The sequence below is a fragment of the Cherax quadricarinatus genome, chromosome 9 (genome assembly GCF_038502225.1).
Source record: "Cherax quadricarinatus isolate ZL_2023a chromosome 9, ASM3850222v1, whole genome shotgun sequence".
Classification (NCBI taxonomy): Eukaryota; Metazoa; Arthropoda; class Malacostraca; order Decapoda; family Parastacidae; genus Cherax; species Cherax quadricarinatus.
In genome coordinates, this window is record NC_091300.1 from 18,614,147 (window position 1) to 18,640,401 (window position 26,255).

Below are 26,255 nucleotides of genomic sequence, written 5' to 3' on the forward strand. Positions count from 1 at the left end.
CTGTTATATGCGCCTGATGCTCTAGCTTCTGCACTAATCTCTTGTGAGGAACTGTGTCAAAGGCCTTCTTGCAGTCCAAGAAGATGCAATCAACCCACCCCTCTCTCTCGTGTCTTACTTCTGTTATTTTATCATAAAACTCCAGAAAGTTGGTGACACAGGATTTGCCTTCCGTGAATCCGTGCTGGTTGGAATTTATACTCTTGTTCCGTTCCAGGTGCTCCACCACTCTCCTCCTGATAATCTTCTCCATAATTTTGCATACTATACACGTCAATGACACAGGTCTATAGTTTAGTGCCTCTTTTCTGTCTCCTTTTTTAAAAATGGGAACTACATTTGCCATCTTCCATACCTCAGGTAGTTGCCCAGTTTCCAGGGACGTGTTGAAGATTGTGGTAAGTGGCACGAACAACATATCTGCTCCCTCTCTAAGGACCCATGGGGAGATGTTGCCCGGTCCCATTGCCTTTGAGGTATCGATGTCCCTTAGCAGTTTCTTCACCTCCTCCTCATCTGTATGTATGTCGTCCAACACTTGTTGGTGTATTCCTTGCTGGTGTCCCCATCTGGTCTGTCCCCCCAGAGTCCTTCCTGTCTCTACTGTAAATACTTCCTTAAATCTCTTGTTGAGCTCCTCACATACCTCTTGATCGTTTCTTGTGAGTTCTCCACCTTCTTTCCTCAGCCTTATCACCTGGTCCTTGACTGTTGTCTTCCTCCTAATGTGGCTATACAGCAGTTTCGGGTCAGATTTGACTTTCGATGCTATGTCGTTTTCATACTGTCGCTGGGCCTCCCTCCTTATCTGTGCATACTCGTTTCTGGCTCTTCTACTAATCTCCTTGTTTTCCTGGGTCCTATGCCTCCTGTACCTTTTCCATTCTCTGTTGCACTTAGTTTTTGCCTCCCTACACCTTAGGGTAAACCAAGGACTCGTTTTGGTCTTCCTATTATTTCTGTTTCCCTTGTGTGTGTGTGTGTGTGTGAGTGCGTATGTGTGTGTGTGTGTGCGCATGTGTGTGTGTGTGTGCTACAGCTATTCAAGTTCCTAACAGCAGAGCCTGTTCTCACCTAGTGTGTGTGCACATGTTTATGTAAACAGTCCTTATTTCCCATGTATGTACTACATATGTATTGCATATGTACCCGATCTCTTGGTCCCCACTGTACTGTCTTATGCGTTTAAAATTACGTTAAAAAATAAATACACTAGGCTTCGCCTATATGCCGCTACCTCTAAATTCTATCAAATGCCAGTAAATGCTGCTTATTCTAATTCTGATAGCTCGAGGAGAGTGACCCCCAATTCCAGCTAGAGACAGGTACTATTGACCCCATGCAACTCAAACTAGGTGAATATTACTTGCGGCTGGCAGTGGAGTAACCTTGCGGGTCTGTCCTGTCCCAGAAGTTGAAGATGTTTGATGCTTCTCGGTAATTTTTCCACTAACTTCCTGTATGCACTATAGTCTCTAGCTCTTCTAATTTTTTCACTCACTCACTGTATTTACTGACACATCTATACATATCTCTCATCTCCCTGGTCTTGAGTCGCATTTACTCTTTAAATACCCCACTGCGCTATTATGGCAACACTATTTAGGCCTGACACAACCGTTCACCCTTCCAACGGCACTTAGTCACTATTTCCTTTGTTTTCTTTTCTGTGATCACTTATATTTCCTTTTTTCGGGGCTTAAGTGATTATATGCACTCTTATGCATGCACACGCCTATATCCCACACTCTATTCCTTATGGCACAGTCAGAAATTACCACCAAAACACGAGCTCAAACAGTGTGACTCCTCCACGAGTGTGTGTGTGTGTGTGTACTCACCTAGTTGTGGTTGTGGGGTTTGAGTCACAGCTCCTGGCCCCACCTCTTCAACTGGCTGCTACTCAGTCACTCTTCCTGCCCCATGAGCTTTATCATACCTCTTCTTAAAGCTATGTATGGATCCTGCCTCTACTACATCTCTACCTAGGCTATTCCACTTCCTGACAACTCTGTGACTGAAGAAGTACTTCCTAACTTCCCTGTGGTTCATCTGAGTCTTCAACTTCCAACTGTGACCCCTTGTTGCTGTGTCCCATCTCTGGAACATCATGTCTCTGTCCACCTTGTCTATACCTCTCAGTATTTTATATGTCGTTATCATATCTCCCCTATCTCTCCTGTCTTCCAGTGTCGTCAGGTCGATTTCCCTTAACCTCTCCTCGTAGGACATACCCCTTAGCTCCGGGACTAGTCTTGTTGCAAACTTTTAAACTTTCTCTAGTTTCCTTACATGCTTGGCTAGGTGAGGGTTCCAAACTGGAACTGCATACTCCAATATGGGCCTAACATACACAATATACAGAGTCCTGAATGACTCGTTATTAAAATGTCGGAATGCTATTCTTAAGTTTGCCAAGCGCTCATATACTGCAGCAGTTATTTGGTTGATGTGCGCATCAGGAGATGTCCCCAGTGTTATACTCGCCCAAAGATCCTTTTCCTTGAGTGAGGTCTGTAGGCTCTGGCCCTCTAGACTGTACTCCAACTGTGGTCTTCTTTGCCCTTCCCCAATCTTCATGACTTTGCACTTGGTGGGGTTGAACCCCAGGAACCAGTTGCTGGACCAGGCCTGCAACCAGTCCAGATCCTTCTGTAGTTCTGCCTGGTCCTCGCCTGACTGAATTCTTCTCATCAAGTTCACATCATCTGCAAACAGGAACACTTCGGAGTCTATTCCTTCCGTCATGTCGTTCACAAATACCAGAAACAGCACCAGTCCTAGGACTGACCCGTGGCACCCCGCTTATTACAGGCGCCCACTCTGACACCTCGCCACATACCATGACTCGCTGCTGTCTTCCTGACAGGTATTCCCTGATCCACTGTAGTGCCTTCCCTGTTATCCCTGCCTGGTCCTCCAGCTTTTGCACTAATCTCGTGTGGAACTGTGTCAAACACCTTCTTACAGTCCAAGAAAATGCAATCCACCCATCCCTCTCTCTCTTGTCTTACTGCTGTCACCCTGTTATAGTACTCCAGTGGGTTTGTGACACAGGATTTCCCGTCCCTGAAACTGTGCTGGCTGTCATTGATAAGCTCATTCCTTTCTAGGTGCTACACCACTCTTCTGATAATTTTCTCCATGATCTTGCATACTATGCACATCAGTGACACTGGTCTGTAACTTAATGCTTCATGTCTGTTTCCTTATTTAAAAATTGGGGCTACATTTGCTGTCTTCCATCTTCAGCTAGTCGCCCTGTTTCGATAGATGTGTTGAAGATAGTTGTTAGTGGTACACATAGCACCTCTGCTCCCTCTCTCAGGACCCACAGAGAGATGTTATACAGCCCTATCGCCTTTGAGGTATCTAGCTCGCTTAACAGCCTCTTCACTTCTTCCTTGGTTGTATGTATTGTGTCTAACACTTGATGGTGTACCCCACCTCTCTGCCTTTCTGGAGGCTCTTCTGTCTCCTCTGTGAACACTTCTTTGAATCTCATGTTGAGCTCCTCACATACTTTGCAGTCATTTTTTGTGACTTCCCCTCCTTCCTTCCTCAGCCTGATTACCTGATCCTTGACTGTTGTTTTCCTCCTGATGTGGCTGTACAACAGCTTAGGGTCAGATTTGGCTTTCACTGCTATGTCATTCTCATATTGTCTTTGGGCCTCCCGTCTTACCTGTGCATATTCATTTCCTGCTCTATGACGGGTCTCCTTATTCTCCTGGGTCCTTTGCCTTCTATACTTCTTCCATTCCCTAGCATACTTTGTTTTGGCCTCTCTGCACCTTTGGGTGAACCACAGGCTCATCCTGCCTTTTTTCATTATTCCTGTTACCCTTAGGTACAAACCTCTCCTCAGCTTCCTTGCATATTGTTTTCACATATTCCATCATCTCGTCCACTGACTTCCCTGCCAGTTCTCTGTCCCACTGAACCCCGTTCAAGAACTTCATGCTTGGTAGTCCCCTTTCTTGTAGTTTGGCTTCACTCATCAGACCCCCCTCCCTGCTTCCCCTTCCACCTGTAACTCTACTATGTATTCAAAGCTTAAAAACCACATGATCACTGGCCCCCAGGAGTCTCTCATATGTGATGTCCTCAATAGCTGCACTATTCAAGGTGAATACTAGGTTCAGTCTCGCTGGTTCATCCTCTCCTCTCTCTCTGGTAGCGTTCCTTACGTGTTGGTACATTGAGTTTTTCCAGTACCACCTTCATCATCTTAGCCCTCCACGTTTCTTGGCCCTCATGTGGCTCCAAGTTTTCCCAATCGATTTCCTTGTGGTTGAAGTTACCCATGATCAGTAGCTTTGCCCTGCTCGCATGAGCCCTTCTGACCACCTCAGCCAGCGTGTCAACCATCGCTCTATTATTCTCATCATACTCTTGCCTTGGCATCCTGCTGTTCTGTGGTGGGTTATACATCACTGCAATTACCACCTTGGGACCTCCAGACTGAAGCATTAGTACTATGTAATCTCTTGCTTCTTGTTACAAATAAGGCAATATCTAATAATGATAGAGATCTCCAGTGAATACTAGAAAGGGCTGCCCTTCTAGCATTCGGCCTGTTACTGGGTTTTGTAACAAGTAGTCAGTATCCTGGTCCAATTATCCATTAGAATTTAATAAGATTCAATAGTGCTTCAGGATTACAACTGGTAGGCTGCTAGCTAAAGAAATTAAAATTTAATAAGTTTATTAATATCAATAAAGTTTCTAGGCGTATAAATTTAAAGTAATCAATTGAATATAATATAGGATACAAGTTCCTACACTTCTCTCGTGTACAGTAGAATTGTGCTGAAGGCACATATCACATCTTTATGACTTTTAAGTACTGTCTGGTACACTGTTAGCATTTAATAACATAGTACAAATATATACAAGTAAGTTTGTGTGTATGTGTGTAAGTGCTCTAAGTAGTTCGCTATGTCTCAAGACTCGACTAGACTTAACCAGTGACTGACTAAAAGTCCTCTCATAAACTAACTTCTTGACCAACCTGGCAATCAGAACAGCTTGCTTGAACAATAAAGCGACTGTTAAGCCGAATGGCAATATAACAAGCAACAGCAACACAGAATCAGGAATAAGGAGATAATATAACAACACTAAGTAGGGACCATCTGCAGATCATCCACAAAAGTCACAAAACTCCCATACTACTGAATCTAAGTTCAGCATTAGAAAATCCCCGACTGTGACAGTACACAGATACCAGTACAAATTAGGTCAGAAGCTACAGCTCAGGACCTGAGTTTCTCAGAGTGTCTATGCGACACACAACCTCAGTACAACGTCGAAAATCACTAAGTTTAGACCATATTCTGTGAACAGAGTTACACAGAACCAACAACAAGAAAGCGACAGAGACGATCTTCCAACAAGGGCCCACAAGGGAGAGCAGTAGAGGGACCTCTTGTTAGAAGCAACGTCCAACCGATAATAAGCTGCTCAAGCCAGGCAGACTACTCCTCCAGGTGAGGTGTGATCACCCCCCCCCGATCACACGACTCTCCGTGGACTGCTGCTGCCCAGCAACACAGAGAAGCTGGCAGGGAAACAAGTGGAGCGATAGTTAGACAATGCTATCAGCTACTTAACACTCGAACTATGAGCACTGAATAATATATAAATGTTACATCCTACCTAATAATATAACTAAGTCAAATAATAATATAAAGCAATATATTTACGATTTAGCTAATATCACAAATATAGTATAAGCAATATAAAATTATATGAACAGGTAATATACATTATATACATTGTGACCCACTCAGGGGTTGCAACACTTCTCCTCCGTCTCCTCTCTCCACCTTGTCAAAATCCCATCAGTTTTTGATCAGCAGTGCCACTCCTCCACCCGCTCTGTTCCCTCTTGTCTTTCCTCAGGATCTGATATCCCATTGGAAAGATGGCATCTGTTATCATTCCTGTGAGCTTGGTTTCTGTGAGGGCTATGATGTCCGGTGATGCCTCTTTGACTCTTTCATGCCACTCCATTATTTGTTATTCCACCAGCACAAGTGTACCATACCTTCAGTTTCCTTTCCAACACTGTGTTCTGGGGATCTGTGAGGGTGGGGGACCTGGCAGTGTACTGTGGACTTCTACAGCATAGTGTGGGGTGGGGGCTGTGAGTGTGGATTGTGGTCTGTGTTAGGACAGAGTGATTGGTTGTAGGGTTCTGGGGGTGGGTTTGTGTGTGCTTGAACTTGTTGCTCTGCCCTGCTCTGTGTGTGTATGTGTACTCACCTATTTGTGGTTGCAGGGGTCGAGTCTTAGCTCCTGGCCCCGCCTCTTCACCGGCTGCTACTGGGTCCTCTCTCTCCCTGCTCCGTGATCTTTATCAAACTTCGTCTTAAAACTATGTATGGTTCCTGCCTCCACTACGTCACTTTCTAGGCTATTCCACTGCCTGACAACTCTATGACTGAAGAAATACTTTCTAAAATCACTTTGACTCATCTGAGTCTTCAACTTCCAATTGTGACCTCTTGTTTCTGTGTCCCCTCCCTGGAACATCCTGTCTTTGTCCACTTTGTCTATTCCGTGCAGTATTTTATATGTCGTTATCATGTCTCCCTTGACCCTCCTGTCCTCCAGTGTTGTCAGGCAGATTTCCCTTAACCTTTCTTCATAGGACATTCCCCTTAGCTCTGGAACTAACCTTGTCGCAAACTTTTGCACTTTCCCTAATTTCTTGACGTGCTTGATCAAGTGCGGGTTCCAAACAGATGCTGCATACTCCAATATGGGCCTGACGTACACGGTGTACAGTGTCTTGAACGATTCCTTGCTAAGGTATCGGAACGCTGCTCTCAGGTTTGCCAGGCACCCATATGCTGCAGCAGTTATCTGGTTGATGTGTGCCTCTGGAGACATGCTCGGTATTATGGTCACCCCAAGATCTTTCTCCTTGAGTGAGGTCTGTAGTCTTTGTCCACCTAGCCCATACTCTGTCTGCGGTCTTCTTTGCCCTTCCCCAATCCTCATGACTTTGCATTTGGCAGGGTTGAATTTGAGAAGCCAGTTTCTGGACCACATGTCCAGTCTGTCCAGGTGTCTTTGTAGTCCTGCCTGATCCTCATCCGATTTAATTCTTCTCATCAACTTCACATCATCTGCGAACAGGGACACGTCAGAGTCTATCCCTTCCATCATGTCATTCACATATATCAAAAATAGCACTGGTCCTAGAACTGACCCCTGTGGGACCCCGCTCGTCACAGGCGCCCACTGTGATACCTCTTCACGTACCATGACTTGTTGTTGCCTCCCTGTCAGGTATTCTCTGATCCATTGCAGTACCCTCCCTGTTATATGCGCCTGATCCTCCAGCTTCTGCACTAATCTCTTGTGAGGAACTGTGTGTGTATGTGTATGTGTGTATGTAATAATAATAATAATAATAATTTATTTTTACATGATACATAGTTGTACAAAGGAATATAATAGTTGGTGTACAAGCCAAAAGCACCTTTGTACACAGAGCATTTTGGGCAAACTTAAAATTAACTTAAGATTAATAAGACAATAATAGTTCACATGGTCATTAGATGAGTTACAGTGAGTATAAGAGAAATGAGTATTTTAGGTAATGCTATATGGCTTTAGTAAGTTTAGTAGAGAAGTTCAGCAGAGAATAATTACACTAATGAATTAGTTTATAAAAATTGCAGTATTACAAAAGAACAATTTAAAATAATTTACAAAATGATATATTACAATTTAGTACTAGTGTGTGTTTTATATTTATAATGCTCGATGTAAAGGAAGTGTACCACATAATACATTAAAACAAGGTGAGTTGGTACACACACCTTACCCTCTCCAGAGTGTCCTCTTATTTTGAAAGATCAAATATGGTGACCCTAGTTGGTAGTAATAGTAGTGAAACAACCAATGAATCTCTCACACAAAAAATATAATTTATTTTTTTATTATATCTCTGTACTGTTAACCAATCTTTTATTTTTGTATATATGTGCAATACTTTATAGGTTAACAGACTCTAAGATTATCAACCTTGTGCTCTGGTCTCAGCCCAGGCCTCAAATAAAAAATAAATATTAGAGAAATAAGAATTAAGAAGCAAAGGAAAGCAAAGCCAGGTGCTAACCAACCTTTTCATTGTATATTTCCATGTAGGAGACTTCCACCTTGTGTGAGGTGTGGCAACCTGCATCTGCTGCAATTCTCTCAAATAATGTGTCACAGAGGCGAGGGATGAGGCCCTTACTGTCTGCTGCCCCCATCATGGTATATGACTTCCCAGAACCTGAAATATAATTGTATTTAAATATACAATTTATTAAAAACTTAAAATGTCAAAACTTAGTTGCAATACTCATCTAGGGACTAGTACCGAACTTGCACACGAAAATCACTCACTACGAAAGCAAAAGACTTGGCAGACGATGCAACATCCCCCCAATGAAAAGCAGGGGTATCACTAGCACGTTAAGAGACCATACAATAAGTGTCAGGGGCCCGAGACTGTTCAACTGCCTCCCAGCATACAAAAGAGGGATTACCAACAGACCCCTGGCAGTCTTCAAGCTGGCACTGGACAAGCACCTAAAGTCAGTTCCTGACCAGCCGGGCTGTGGCTCGTACGTTGGTTTGCGTGCAGCCAGCAGCAACAGCCTGGTTGATCAGGCTCTGATCCACCAGGAGGCCTGGTCACAGACCAGGCCGCGGGGGCGTTGACCCCCGGAACTCTCTCCAGGTAAACTCCAGGTAACTCCAGGTGTATTAACTGCCTGTAGCTGCTAAAACAAGTACATACATCTAATACGGCTACAGGAGAAAACTTGATATCAGTATTTTGAGATGATCAGTAAAGCTCCAGCTTCTTCTATTACATTGAGAACATAAATAAATGGTTCTTAAAACTGTCAAGTTGAAAAATTAAGACACGTGGAACACTTGGGTATCTTTAAGGATACATATCGCCACACGTTTCTGCCTTGAATCAATGGAATCGACTCTGGGCTAAGGGACTGATTACCTCAAACTCCTGATCTTCACCATTCTTCTTTGTATTGGACTGATGAAGCCACTGTGTGGCAGAACGTTTCCTCAATAAAGATACCCAAGTTTTACACGTGTCTAATTTATACACTGAAAATGTATTGTGGCTACATTACTATTAGGTACTATCCCCTAAGTGAGACCTTTAAGTGATTTCCTGATTTTTTTCTTCCTCCTCTTCAATTTTATTTCTTAACATTTCTCCATCGATATATCTGAAAACTATTTTTTATTATACCAGTGTAACATGAGTTTCTCACAATTTTATTTAAATGACCTTTCAATATTTTGTCATACAGTCTATACAGAGGAACCTCTACTTGCACGCGTGTCCACGTGCAAGTTTTTCCAAATACGAGCAGTCGATGAGTTGATTTTTTGCTTCCATACGCGAGCAAAATTTCCACAAGCGAGCAGACCTCAAGGCAGGTTCCTTGACACTGGTGAGGAGCTCTTGCTCTTGATCTCGGGAATTGTATCTCATTTGTTTGTTGGGCTATCTTATTGAAACTTGGGCAATATATGATGGAAAGATGCTTCTTAATGTACACCAAAAATTAAAGAAATCTAAGCATAAATAATGGAGTTCACTTCTCGGCAATTAGCCACCCCTTAGTGGTAATTTCTAATGGTTTTTATGATTGTATTCTCGTTTTTTGGTCTCATTTGATAGAATGGAAGATATATTACAGAAATAGATATGATTTTGATTGCTTTCATGACGAAAAGTGTCTTGAAATTGAGCTCAACCTAGGACAAATGCTCCATTGCTTGGCTGTTTCAGAGTAAACAAATGACGTCACTATCAATTCCAATATGCAGTCGTGAATGGGTTGACATTATACAATTATTGCAATAAGGAATAACAGTAAATCTTATATTTTTTGTGTGAACAAAAATTACAAATTATTTATATAATAATAATAATAATAATAATAATAATAATAATAATAATAATATGTATAATAATAATACATATAATAATAATAATAATAATAATAATAATAATAATAATATGTATAATAATAATACATATATAATAATAATGTACTACATTTTTTTTTTAACAAGTCGGCCATCTCCCACCGAGGCAGAGTGACCCAAAAAAGAAAGAAAATCCCCAAAAAGAAAATACTTTCATCATCATTCAACACTTTCACTTCACTCACACATAATCACTGTTTATGCAGAGGTGCTCAGAACACAACAGCTTAGAAGCATATACCTATAAAGATACACAAACATATCCCTCCAAACTGCTAATATCCCGAACCCCTCCTTTAGAGTGCAGGTACTGTACTTCCCATTTCCAGGACTCAAGTCCGGCTATATAAAATAACCAGTTTCCCTGAATCCCTTCACTAAATATTACCCTGCTGACACTCCAACACATCGTCAGGTCCCAAATACCATTCGTCTCCATTCCCTCCTATCTAACACGCTCACACACGCTTGCTGGAAGTCCAAGCCCCTCGCCCACAAAACCTCCTTCACCCCTTCCCTCCAACCTTTTCGAGGACAACCCCTACCCCGCCTTTCTTCCCCTACAGATTTATATGCTCTCCATGTCATTCTACTTTGATACATTCTCTCTAAATGACCAAACCACCTCAACAACCCCTCTTCTGCCCTCTGACTAATACTTTTATTAACTCCACACCTTCTCCTAATTTCCACACTCCAAATTTTCTGCATAATATTTACACCATACATTGCCCTTAGACAGGACATCTCCACTGCTTCCAACCGCTCCCTCGCTGCTGCATTCACAACCCAAGCTTCACACCCATATAAGAGTGTTGGTACTACTATACTTTCATACATTCCCTTCTTTGCCTCCATAGATAATGTTTTTTGCCTCAAATGATGTAGTGGAAGTTTTAGCAGTAAAGATCGAGAACCAAAACCTAGTCATTGTGGTAGTCTACAAGCCTCCGGATGCAACGTCCCAGCAATTCCAGGAACAGCTGTTAAAAATTGACCATTGTCTGGAAAATCTGCCAGCTCCTGCCCCCAACATCTTGCTCCTGGGGGATTTCAACTTAAGGCACCTAAAATGGAGGAATATAGCAAATAATGTTGTTGCAGTGATAACACCAGGATGCAGCTCTGACGAGAACTCACACACACACACGAGCTTTTAAATCTCTGCACAAAATTCAATTTAAACTAGCAAATAATAGAGCCTACTAGACTGGAGAATACACTAGACCTCATCTTCACTAACAATGATGATCTGATACAAAATGTCACCATATCAAAAACAATATACTCAGATTACAACATAATCGAGGTTCAGACATGTATGAGCGGAGCCCCAGACCAACATAATGAGATTAGTCACGAGGGAGCATTCACCAAATTCAACTTCAATAACAAAAACATAAAGTGGGACCAAGTAAACCAAGTCCTAACCGATATAACCTGGGAAGATAGACTAAGCAACACAGACCCCAACTTATGCCTAGAACAGATTAACTGGTGGCACTCGATGTATGCACAAGGCTTATTCCTCTAAGAAAAAGGAGTAGTAGATGTAAAATAGAAAGAGACAGGTGCTCCCTTTACAGGCGATGGAAAAGAATAACAGAGAGGCTAAAAGAGGCCATTATATCTGAAATGTGTAGGGAGTCACTGGTCAGAGAAATAGCAAACATCGAAGTTAAGCTAAAGGAATCTTATAGGAATCAAGAATCGCGGGAAAAACTAAAAGCCATAAATGAAATCGAAAGAAACCCAAAGTATTTCTTTTCCTATGCCAAATCAAAGTCGAGAACAACGTCCAGTATTGGGCCCCTACTTAAACAAGATGGGTCCTACACAGATGACAGCAAGGAAATGAGTGAGCTACTCAAGTCCCAATATGACTCAGTTTTTAGCAAGCCGCTAACCAGACTGAGAGTCGAAGATCAAAATGAGTTTTTTATGAGAGAGCCACAGAATTTGGTTAACACAAGCCTATCTGATGTTATCCTGACGCCAAATGACTTCAAACAGGCGATAAATGACATGCCCATGCACTCTGCCCCAGGGCCAGACTCATGGAACTCCGTGTTCATCAGGAACTGCACGAAGCCCCTATCTCGAGCTTTTACCATCCTATGGAGAGGGAGCATGGACACGGGGGTCGTCCCACAGTTACTAAAAACAACAGACATAGCCCCACTCCACAAAGGGGGCAGTAAAGCAATAGCAAAGAACTACAGACCAATACCACTAACATCCCATATCATAAAAATCTCTGAAAGGGTCGTAAGAAGCCCATCAATTACACAACCCAAGGCAGCATGGGTTTAGAACAGGTCGCTCCTGTCTGTCTCAACTATTGGATCACTACGGTAAGGTCCTAGATGCACTAGAAGACAAAAAGAATGCAGATGTAATATATACAGACTTTGCAAAAGCCTTCGACAAGTGTGACCATGGCATAATAGCGCACAAAATGCGTGCTAAAGGAATAACAGGAAAAGTTGGTAGACAGATCTATAATTTCCTCACAAACAGAACACAAAGAGTAGTAGTCAACAGAGTAAAGTCCGAGGCAGCTACGGTGAAAAGCTCTGTTCCACAAGGCACAGTACTCGTTCCCATCTTGTTTCTCATCCTCATATCTGACATAGACAAGGATGTCAGCCACAGCACCGTGTCTTCCTTTGCAGATGACACCCGAATCTGCATGACAGTGTCTTCCATTGCAGACACTGCAAGGCTCCTAGGGATGCCAAGCCCATGATGACACTCTTCAGGTCACTTGTTCTATCTAGGCTGGAATATTGCTGCACACTAACAGCACCTTTCAAGGCAGGTGAAATTGCTGACCTAGAAAATGTACAGAGAACCTTCACGGCGCGCATAACGGAGATAAAACACCTCAATTACTGGGAGCGCTTGAGGTTCCTGAACCTGTATTCCCTGGAACGCAGGCGGGAGATACATGATTATATACACCTGGAAAATCCTAGAGGGACTAGTACCGAACTTGCACACGAAAATCACTCACTACGAAAGCAAAAGACTTGGCAGACGATGCAACATCCCCCAATGAAAAGCAGGGGTGTCACTAGCACGTTAAGAGACCATACAGTAAGTGTCAGGGGCCCGAGACTGTTCAACTGCCTCCCAGCATACATAAGGGGGATTACCAATAGACCCCTGGCAGTCTTCAAGCTGGCACTGGACAAGCACCTAAAGTCGGTACCTGACCAGCCGGGCTGTGGCTCGTACGTTGGTTTGCGTGCAGCCAGCAGTAACAGCCTGGTTGATCAGGCTCTGATCCACCAGGAGGCCTGGTCACAGACTGGGCCGCGGGAGCGTTGACCCCCGGAACTCTCTCCAGGTAAACTCCAGGTAATACTTGTTAATCTTCTAGGTCTCCATGAAAGTGACGGCATACCTTCCTCATGAGTTAAGGCATATCAAAGGTCCGGTGTCGACCATTGCAGATGCACAAGTGTAGTCACATGTTATTAACTTACCATCTTTCCTGTGTAGCATGGTAACTCCACCGAGGTACTTCTGGATGGCATCAAGCTTGGTTAACTGGGGTTCACATTAATTATTATTATAATCAAGGGGGAAGCGCTAAACCCAGAGGATTATACAGCGGGTTCACATTAAGATAGGCAACTAATATGCGAGTTTTACGTAAGGAATAAAACACTGAACTAATCCACGAGGTTGACGTAAAGAGTGAGACATTAAACTAATCCAAGAGTCTGACAAATAATATGAACGACATATTAAAAAGACAAAAACAAAACGCACAAAGCTTGCACTTAGTGGCCTAAACTTTACTGCTAAAAAAACACGAAGACAAAAGTTTCTTGGAAAATGGAGAACAATCGCAAAACACTAGCCTGAGGCAGAGGTTAATGCCTGCTTTTCAAGGTAATTTATCGCAGCTTCGCCAATATCAAAATTAAAAGTTTTAAAACGTACATTATTCCTATTTTGAAACTGGAATGGTTCAACTGGACTATTTATTAGGTTGAAGCAATGTTAAAGAGTGTGTGTACGAGGCGGCGGGCGAGAAGAGTGACAATTAAGTTAGCAGTCAGGAGCAGACTGCGGCTGCCTTGCCTCCACAGGTAAATGAAACTTGCTGTGTCTTCACTTGTAGCGAGCTGCTGCCTCTGTTGCAGGTGCTCGCTGTGTCCATAACCACCTCACACCAGCTACACCACATCACACAACTAATACTGACCACCACTTCACACCTCATTCCTGTTATCCCACTACACACCTGACCCACAACAATAAATATAAACACAATAACCTTTCTCTAATTTAACCTGAATTATACTGGAGATTTCCTAACATCTACCGTAAAAAGATCTGTATCTCCGGGAACGGTACTCTCACAGTCATATAAGACAACGGGAACGGTACTCTCACACTCATATCAGACAACGGGAACGGTACTCTCACAGTCACATAAGACAACGGGAACGGTACTCTCACAGTCATATAAGACAACGGGAACGGTACTCTCACACTCATATCAGACAACGGGAACGGTACTCTCACAGTCATATAAGACAACGGGAACGGTACTCTCACACTCATATCAGACAACGGGAACGGTACTCTCACAGTCACATAAGACAACGGGAACGGTACTCTCACAGTCATATAAGACAACGGGAACGGTACTCTCACACTCATATCAGACAACGGGAACGGTACTCTCACAGTCATATAAGACAACGGGAACGGTACTCTCACACTCATATCAGACAACGGGAACGGTACTCTCACAGTCACATAAGACAACGGGAACGGTACTCTCACAGTCATATAAGACAACGGGAACGGTACTCTCACACTCATATCAGACAACGGGAACGGTACTCTCACAGTCATATAAGACAACGGGAACGGCACTCTCACACTCATATCAGACAACGGGAATGGTACTCTCACACTGTCATATCAGACAACGGGAACGGTATTCTCACACTGTCATACCTGACAATGGGAACGGTACTCTCACACTGTCATATCAGACAACGGGAACGGTACTCTCACGCTGTCATACCTGACAACGGGAACGATACTCTCACACTGTCATATCAGACAACGGGAACGGTACTCTCACACTGTCATACCTGACAATGGGAACGGTACTCTCACACTGTCATATCAGACAACGGGAACGGTACTCTCACACTGTCATATCAGACAATGGGAACGGTACTCTCACACTGTCATATCAGTCAACGGGAACGGTACTCTCACACTGTCATATCAAACAACGGGAACGGTAATCTCACACTGTCATATCAGACAACGGGAACGGTACTCTCACACTGTCATATCAGACAACGGGAACGGTACTCTCACACTGTCATATCAGACAACGGGAACGGTACTCTCACACTGTCATATCAGTCAACGGGAACGGTACTCTCACACTGTCATATCAGTCAACGGGAACGGTACTCTCACACTGTCATATCAGACAACGGGAACGGTACTCTCACACTGTCATATCAGACAACTGGAACGGTACTCTCACACTGTCATATCAGACAACGGGAACGGTACTCTCACACTGTCATATCAGACAACGGGAATGGTACTCTCACACTGTCATGTCAGACAACTGGAACGGGACTCTCACACTGTCATATCAGACAACGGGAACGGCGCACTCACACTGTCATATCAGACAACGGGAATGGTACTCTCACACTGTCATATCAGTCAACGGGAACGGTACTCTCACACTGTCATATCAGACAACGGGAACGGGACTCTTACACTGTCACATCTGACAACGGGAACGGTACTCTCACACTGTCATATCAGTCAACGGGAACGGTACTCTCACACTGTCATATCAGTCAACGGGAACGGTACTCTCACACTGTCATATCAGACAAATGGAACGGTACTCTCACACTGTCATATCAGTCAACGGGAACGGTACTCTCACACTGTCATACCAGACAACGGGAACGGGACTCTTACACTGTCATATCTGACAACGGGAACGGTACTCTAACATTGTCATATCAGACAACGGGAACGGTACTCTGACATTGTCATATCAGAGAATGGGAACGGTACTCTCACACTGTCATACCAGGCAACAGAACGGTACTCTCACACTGTCATACCAGACAACGGGAACGGGACTCTTACACTGTCATATCTGACAACGGGAACGGTACTCTAACATTGTCATATCAGACAACGGGAACGGTACTCTCACATTGTCATATCAGACAACGGGAACGGTACTCTCACACTGTCATACCAGACAACGGGAACGGTACTCTCACACTGTCATATCAGACAACGGGAACGGTACTCTCACATTGTTATATCTGACAACGGGAACGGTACTCTCACACTGTCATATCTGACAACGGGAACGGTACTCTCACACTGTCATATTAGACAAAGGGAACGGTACTCTCACACTGTCATATCAGACAACGGGAACGGTACTCTCACACTGTCATATCAGACAACAGGAACGGTACTCTCACACTGTCATATCAGACAACGGGAACGGTATTCTCACACTGTCATATCTGACAACGGGAACGGTACTCTCACATTGTCATATCAGACAACGGGAACGGTACTCTCACTCTGTCATACCAGACAACGGGAACGGTACTCTCACACTGTCATATCAGACAACGGGAACGGTACTCTCACATTGTTATATCTGACAACTGGAACGGTACTCTCACACTGTCATATCTGACAACGGGAACGGTATTCTCACACTGTCATATCAGACAACGGGAACGGTACTCTCACACTGTCATATCAGACAACGGGAACGGTACTCTCACACTGTCATATCAGACAACGGGAACGGTATTCTCACACTGTCATATCAGACAACGGGAACGGTACTCTCACACTGTCATATCAGACAACGGGAACGGTATTCTCACACTGTCATGTAAAACAACGGGAACGGTACTCTCACACTGTCATATCAGACAACAGGAACGGTACTCTCACACTGTCATATCAGACAACGGGAACGGCACTCTTACTCTCATATCAGACAACGGGAATGGTACTCTCACACTGTCATATCAGACAACGGGAATGGTACTCTCACACTGTCATATCAGACAACGGGAATGGTACTCTTACTCTCATATCAGACAACGGGAACGGTACTCTCACACTGTCATATCAGACAACAGGAATGGTACTCTCACACTGTCATATCAGACAACTGGAACGGTACTCTCACCCTGTCATATCAGACAACGGGAATGGTACTCTCACACTGTCATATCTGACAACTGGAATGGCACTCTCACACTGTCATATCAGACAACATTAACGGTACTCTCACACTGTCATATCAGACAACAGGAACAGTACTCTCACACTGTCATATCAGACAACGGGAACGGTACTCTCAAACTGTCATATCAGACAACGGGAATGGTACTCTCACACTGTCATATCAGACAACGGGAATGGTACTCTCACACTGTCATATCAGACAACGGGAATGGTACTCTCACACTGTCATATCAGACAACGGGAGCGGTACTCTCACACTGTCATATCAGACAATAGGAATGGTACTCTCACACTATCATATCAGACAACGGGAACGGCACTCTCACACTGTCATATCAGACAACGGGACCGGTACTCTCACTGTCATATCAGACAACAGGAACGGTACTCTAACACTGTCATATCAGACAACGGGAACGGTACTCTCACACTGTCATATCAGACAACAGGAACGGTACTCTCACACTGTCATATCAGACAACGGGAACGGTACTCTCACACTGTCATATCAGACAACGGGAACGGTACTCTCACACTGTCATATCAGACAACGGGAATGGTACTCTCACACTGTCATATCAGACAACGGGAATGGTACTCTCACACTGTCATATCAGACAACGGGAACGGTACTCTCACACTGTCATATCAGACAACAGGAACGGTACTCTCACACTGTCATATCAGACAACGGGAACGGTACTCTCACACTGTCATATCAGACAACGGGAACGGTACTCTCACACTGTCATATCAGACAACAGGAACGGTACTCTCACACTGTCATATCAGACAACGGGAATGGTACTCTCACACTGTCATATCAGACAACGGGAACGGTACTCTCACACTGTCATATCAGACAACAGGAACGGTACTCTCACACTGTCATATCAGACAACGGGAACGGTACTCTCACACTGTCATATCAGGCAACAGTAACGGTACTCTCACACTTTCATATCAGACAACGGGAATGGTACTCTCACACTGTCATATCAGACAACGGGAACGGTACTCTCACACTGTCATATCAGACAACAGGAACGGTACTCTCACACTGTCATATCAGACAACGGGAATGGTACTCTCACACTGTCATATCAGACAACGGGAACGGTACTCTCACACTGTCATAGCAGACAACGGGAATGGTACTCTCACACTGTCATATCAGGCAACAGTAACGGTACTCTCACACTGTCATATCAGACAACAGTAACGGTACTCTCACACTGTCATATCAGGCAACAGTAACGGTACTCTCACACTTTCATATCAGACAACAGGAACGCCACTCTCACACTGTCATATCAGGCAACAGTAACGGTACTCTCACACTGTCATATCAGGCAACAGTAACGGTACTCTCACACTGTCATATCAGATTACAGTAACTGTACTCTCACACTGTCATATCAGGCAACAGTAACGGTACTCTCACACTGTCATATCAGGCAACAGTAACGGTGAACATCAAAATGGTATACAATACCGACAGGTTGGTAGGTAAGACACATAGGCAACAGTTAGGCAACTTTATTCAGTTGCCTAACTGTTGCCTATGTGTCTTACCTACCAACAGTAACGGTACTCTCACACTGTCATATCAAGCAACAGTAACGGTACTCTCACACTGTCATATCAGGCAACAGTAACGGTACTCTCACACTGTCATATCAGACAACAGGAACGCCACTCTCACACTGTCATATCAGGCAACAGTAACGGTACTCTCACACTGTCATATCAGGCAACAGTAACGGTACTCTCACACTGTCATATCAGGCAACAGTAACGGTACTCTCACACTGTCATATCAGGCAACAGTAACGGTACTCTCACACTGTCATATCAGGCAACAGTAACGGTACTCTCACACTGTCATATCAGGCAACAGTAACGGTACTCTCACACTGTCATATCAGACAACAGTAACGTTACTCTCACACTGTCATATCAGGCAACAGTAACGTTACTCTCACACTGTCATGTCAGACAACAGTAACGGTACTCTCACACTGTCATGTCAGACAACAGTAACGGTACTCTCACACTGTCATATCAGGCAACAGTAACGGTACTCTCACACTGTCATATCAGACAACAGGAACGCCACTCTCACACTGTCATATCAGACAACAGGAACGCCACTCTCACACTGTCATATCAGACAAAGACAAAGCCAAATAATAGCGCTGTATCGTTCTTCAGGGATGACGCTGAACGTGTATTATGTGGTATTCATCAAAGTCTTGGTCAACCTTCAAACTAAAGTAAACCAGGTCTTCCAATCAGCTAAATGAAACACTCATTCTCTACGGAAATTACTGAAATATACAGAAAATACAATCGTATCTTACTACACAGTGGAAGAAATACGTAACAGATATGAAATTAATAAATACGTTTAATAATAACACAAGCGATAATTAAAAATAACAAGTGATAGTAAATAACACAAGTGATAACTAATAATAACACAAGTTACAGTTAATAATAACACAAGTTATAGTTAATAACACAAGTTATAGTTAATAATAACACAAGTTATAGTTAATAATAACACAAGTTATAGTTAATAACACAAGTTATAGTTAATAACAAAACAAGTGATAGTTAAGAAAAATAGAGCTACATAGTGTGGTGTTCTGTGCTTCCCTCATCACAACATAGCTACATAGTGTGGTGTTCTGTGCTTCCCTCATCACAACATAGCTACATAGTGTGGTGTTCTGTGCTTCCCTCGTCACAACATAGCTACATGGTGTGGTGTTCTGTGCTTCCCTCGTCACAACATAGCTACATGGTGTGGTGTTCTGTGCTTCCCTCATCACAACATAGCTACATAGTGTGGTGTTCTGTGCTTCCCTCATCACAACATAGCTACATAGTGTGGTGTTCTGTGCTTCCCTCATCACAACATAGCTACATAGTGTGGTGTTCTGTGCTTCCCTCATCACAACATAGCTACATAGTGTGGTGTTCTGTGCTTCCCTCGTCACAACATAGCTACATGGTGTGGTGTTCTGTGCTTCCCTCGTCACAACATAGCTACATGGTGTGGTGTTCTGTGCTTCCCTCGTCACAACATAGCTACATGGTGTGGAGTTCTGTGCTTCCCTCATCACAACATAGCTACATGGTGTGGAGTTCTGTGCTTCCCTCATCACAACATAGCTACATGGTGTGGAGTTCTGTGCTTCCCTCATCACAACATAGCTACATGATGTGGTGTTCTGTGCTTCCCTCATCACAACATAGCTACATGGTGTGGAGTTCTGTGCTTCCCTCATCACAACATAGCTACATGGTGTGGAGTTCTGTGCTTCCCTCATCACAACATAGCTACATGGTGTGGAGTTCTGTGCTTCCCTCATCACAACATAGCTACATGGTGTGGAGTTCTGTGCTTCCCTCATCACAACATAGCTACATGGTGTGGAGTTCTGTGCTTCCCTCATCACAACATAGCTACATGGTGTGGAGTTCTGTGCTTCCCTCATCACAACATAGCTACATGGTGTGGAGTTCTGTGCTTCCCTCATCACAACATAGCTACATGGTGTGGAGTTCTGTGCTTCCCTCATCACAACATAGCTACATGGTGTGGAGTTCTGTGCTTCCCTCATCACAACATAGCTACATGGTGTGGAGTTCTGTGCTTCCCTCATCACAACATAGCTACATGGTGTGGAGTTCTGTGCTTCTCTCATCACAACATAGCTACATGGTGTGGAGTTCTGTGCTTCCCTCATCACAACATAGCTACATGATGTGGTGTTCTGTGCTTCCCTCATCACAACATAGCTACATGGTGTGGAGTTCTGTGCTTCCCTCATCACAACATAACTACATGGTGTGGAGTCCTGTGCTTCCCTCATCACAACATAGCTACATGATGTGGTGTTCTGTGCTTCCCTCATCACAACATAGCTACATGGTGTGGAGTTCTGTGCTTCCCTCATCACAACATAGCTACATGGTGTGGAGTTCTGTGCTTCCCTCATCACAACATAGCTACATGATGTGGTGTTCTGTGCTTCCCTCATCACAACATAGCTACATGGTGTGGAGTTCTGTGCTTCCCTCATCACAACATAGCTACATGGTGTGGAGTTCTGTGCTTCCCTCGTCACAACATAGCTACATGGTGTGGAGTTCTGTGCTTCCCTCGTCACAACATAGCTACATGGTGTGGAGTTCTGTGCTTCCCTCATCACAACATAGCTACATGGTGTGGAGTTCTGTGCTTCCCTCGTCACAACATAGCTACATGGTGTGGAGTTCTGTGCTTCCCTCGTCACAACATAGCTACATGGTGTGGAGTTCTGTGCTTTCCTCATCACAACATAGCTACATGGTGTGGAGTTCTGTGCTTCCCTCATCACAACATAGCTACATGGTGTGGAGTTCTGTGCTTCCCTCGTCACAACATAGCTACATGGTGTGGAGTTCTGTGCTTCCCTCGTCACAACATAGCTACATGGTGTGGAGTTCTGTGCTTCCCTCGTCACAACATAGCTACATGGTGTGGAGTTCTGTGCTTCCCTCATCACAACATAGCTACATGGTGTGGAGTTCTGTGCTTCCCTCATCACAACATAGCTACATGGTGTGGAGTTCTGTGCTTCCCTCATCACAACATAGCTACATGGTGTGGAGTTCTGTGCTTCCCTCATCACAACATAGCTACATGGTGTGGAGTTCTGTGCTTCCCTCATCACAACATAGCTACATGGTGTGGTGTTCTGTGCTTCCCTCATCACAACATAGCTACATCGTGTGGAGTTCTGTGCTTCCCTCATCACAACATAGCTACATGTTGTGGAGTTCTGTGCTTCCCTCATCACAACATAGCTACATGGTGTGGAGTTCTGTGCTTCCCTCATCACAACATAGCTACATGGTGTGGAGTTCTGTGCTTCCCTCATCACAACATAGCTACATGGTGTGGAGTTCTGTGCTTCCCTCATCACAACATAGCTACATGGTGTGGAGTTCTGTGCTTCCCTCATCACAACATAGCTACATGGTGTGGAGTTCTGTGCTTCCCTCGTCACAACATAGCTACATGGTGTGGTGTTCTGTGCTTCCCTCGTCACAACATAACTACATGGTGTGGAGTTCTGTGCTTCCCTCATCACAACATAGCTACATGGTGTGGAGTTCTGTGCTTCCCTCATCACAACATAGCTACATGGTGTGGAGTTCTGTGCTTCCCTCATCACAACATAGCTACATGGTGTGGAGTTCTCAGCTTCTCTCGTCACAACATAGCTACATGGTGTGGTGTTCTGTGCTTCCCTCATCACAACATAGCTACATGGTGTGGAGTTCTGTGCCTCCCTCGTCACAACATAGCTACATGGTGTGGTGTTCTGTGCTTCCCTCATCACAACATAGCTACATGGTGTGGAGTTCTGTGCTTCCCTCGTCACAACATAGCTACATGGTGTGGTGTTCTGTGCTTCCCTCGTCACAACATAACTACATGGTGTGGAGTTCTGTGCTTCCCTCATCACAACATAGCTACATGGTGTGGTGTTCTGTGCTTCCCTCGTCACAACATAACTACGTGGTGTGGAGTTCTGTGCTTCCCTCATCACAACATAGCTACATGGTGTGGAGTTCTGTGCTTCCCTCGTCACAACATAGCTACATGGTGTGGTGGTCTGTGCTTCCCTCATCACAACATAGCTACATGGTGTGGAGTTCTGTGCCTCCCTCGTCACAACATAGCTACATGGTGTGGTGTTCTGTGCTTCCCTCATCACAACATAGCTACATGGTGTGGAGTTCTGTGCTTCCCTCGTCACAACATAGCTACATGGTGTGGAGTTATGTGCTTCCCTCATCACAACATAGCTACATGGTGTGGTGTTCTGTGCTTCCCTCGTCACAACATAGCTACATGGTGTGGAGTTCTGTGCTTCCCTCGTCACAACATAGCTACATGGTGTGGAGTTGTGTGCTTCCCTCGTCACAACATAGCTACATGGTGTGGTGTTCTGTGCTTCCCTCATCACAACATAGCTACATGGTGTGGTGTTCTGTGCTTCCCTCGTCACAACATAGCTACATGGTGTGGAGTTCTGTGCTTCCCTCATCACAACATAGCTACATGGTGTGGAGTTCTGTGCTTCTCTCGTCACAACATAGCTACATGGTGTGGTGTTCTGTGCTTCCCTCATCACAACATAGCTACATGGTGTGGTGTTCTGTGCTTCCCTCGTCACAACATAGCTACATGGTGTGGCGTTTTGTGCTTCCCTCGTCACAACATAGCTACATGGTGTGGTGTTCTGTGTTTCCCTCATCACAACATAGCTACATGGTGTGGTGTTAGTTCTGTGCTTCACTCATCACAACATAGCTACATGGTGTGGTGTTCTGTGCTTCCCTCGTCACAACATAGCTACATGGTATGGTGTTCTGTGTTTCCCTCGTCACAACATAGCTACATGGTGTGGTGTTCTGTGCTTCCCTCGTCACAACATAGCTACATGGTGTGGTGTTCTGTGCTTCCCTCGTCACAACATAGCTACATGGTTTGGTGTTCTGTGCTTCCCTCGTCACAACATAGCTACATGGTGTGGTGTTCTGTGTTTCCCTCGTCACAACATAGCTACGTGGTGTGGTGTTCTGTGCTTCCCTCGTCACAACATAGCTACATGGTGTGGTGTTCTGTTTCCCTCGTCACAACATAGCTACATGGTGTGGAGTTCTGTGCTTCTCTCATCACAACATAGCTACATGGTGTGGTGTTCTGTGCTTCCCTCGTCACAACATAGCTACATGGTGTGGTGTTCTGTGCTTCCCTCATCACAACATAGCTACATAGTGTGGTGTTCTGTGCTTCCATCGTCACAACATAGCTACATGGTGTGGTGTTCTGTGCTTCCCTCGTCACAACATAGCTACATGGTGTGGTGTTCTGTGCTTCCCTCGTCACAACATAGCTACATGGTGTGGTGTTCTGTGCTTCCCTCGTCACAACATAGCTACATGGTGTGGTCTGTGCTTCCCTCGTCACAACATAGCTACATGGTTTGGAGTTCTGTGCTTCCCTCGTCACAACATAGCTACATGGTGTGGAGTTCTGTGCTTCCCTCGTCACAACATAGCTACATGGTGTGGAGCTCTGTGCTTCCCTCGTCACAACATAGCTACATGGTGTGGTGTTCTGTGCTTCCACATCACAACATAGCTACATGGTGTGGAGTTCTGTGCTTCCCTCGTCACAACATAGCTACATAGTGTGGAGTTCTGTGCTTCCCTCGTCACAACATAGCTACATGGTGTGGAGTTCTGTGCTTCCCTCATCACAACATAGCTACATGGTGTGGAGTTCTGTGCTTCCCTCGTCACAACATAGCTACATGGTGTGGTGTTCTGTGCTTCCCTCATCACAACATAGATATATGGTTTGGAGTTCTGTGCTTCCCTCGTCACAACATAGCTACATGGTGTGGTGTTCTGTGCTTCCCTCATCACAACATAACTACATGCTGTGGTGTTCTGTGTATCTCTCATCACAACATAGCTACATGGTATGGTGGTAGATCTGTGCTTCCTTCATCACGACATAGCTACATGGTGTGGTGTTCTGTGCTTCCCTCATCACAACATAGCTACAAGGTGTGGTGTTAGTTCAGTGTTTCCCTCATCACAACATAGCTACAAGGTGTGGTGCTAGTTCTGTGCTTGCTTCATCACAACATAGCTACATGGTGTGGTGTTCTGTGCTTCCCTCATCACAACATAGCTACATGGTGTGGTGTCCTGTGCTTCCCTCATCACAACATAGCTTCAAGGTGTGGTGTTCTGGGCTTCCCTCATCACAACATAGCTACATGGTGTGATCTGTGTTTCCCTCATCACAACATAGCTACATGGTGTGATCTGTGTTTCCCTCATCACAACATAGCTACATGGTGTGCTGTTTTGTGCTTCCCTCATCACAACATAGTTACATGGTGTGGTGTTCTGTGCTTCCCTCATCACAACAAAGCTACATGGTGTGGTGTTCTGTGCTTCCCTCATCACAACATAGCTACATGGTGTGGTGTTAGTTCTGTGCTTCCCTCATCACAACATAGCTATATGGTGTGTTGTTAGTTCTGTGCTTCCCTCATCACAACATAGCTACATGGTGTGGTGTTAATTCTGTGCTTCCCTCATCACAACACAGCTACATGGTGTGGTGTTAGTTCTGTGCTTCCCTCACCACAACATAGCTACATGGTGTGGTGTTAGTTCTGTGCTTCCCTCATCACAACATAGGTACATGATGTGGTGTTAGTTATGTGCTTCCCTCATCACAACATAGCTACATGGTGTGGTGTTAGTTCTGTGTTTCCCTAATCACAACATAGCTATATAGTGTGATCTGTGTTTCCCTCATCACAACATACCTACATGGTGTGGTGTTTTGTGCTTCCCTCATCACAACATAGCTACATGGTGTGGTGTTCTGTGCTTCCCTCATCACAACATAGCTACATGGTGTGGTGTTAGTTCTGTGTTTCCCTCATAACAGCATAGCTACATAGTGTGGTGTTAGTTCTCTGATTCCCTCATCACAACATAGCTACATGGTGTGGTGTTAGTTCTGTGTTTCCCTCATCAGAACATAGCTACATGGTGTGGTATTAGTTCTGTGCTTCCCTCATCACAACATAGCTACATGGTGTGGTGTTAGTTCTGTTTCCCTCATCACAACATAGCTACAAGGTGTCGTGTTAGTTCTGTGCTTCCCTCATCACAACATAGCTACATGGTGTGGTATTAGTTCTGTGCTTCCCTCATCACAACATAGCTACATGGTGTGGTGTTAGTTCTGTTTCCCTCATCACAACATAGCTACAAGGTGTGGTGTTAGTTCTGTACTCCCTGATTACAACATAACTACATGG

At 44.4% G+C, this 26,255-nt stretch overlaps 1 protein-coding gene across 8 annotated transcripts in view; it reads right to left on the reverse strand.

Annotated features, from left to right (window-relative positions):
- Positions 1–26,255, reverse strand: part of Khc-73 (Kinesin heavy chain 73) — an 886,736-nt gene that overhangs the window by 576,058 nt on the left and 284,423 nt on the right. For all 8 annotated transcript variants that reach the window (XM_070083276.1, XM_070083279.1, XM_070083274.1 and 5 more), the window contains one exon: positions 8,142–8,296. In XM_070083276.1, the coding sequence (XP_069939377.1) occupies positions 8,142–8,296 (155 nt within the window). The remainder of the gene's footprint in view (positions 1–8,141; positions 8,297–26,255) is intronic.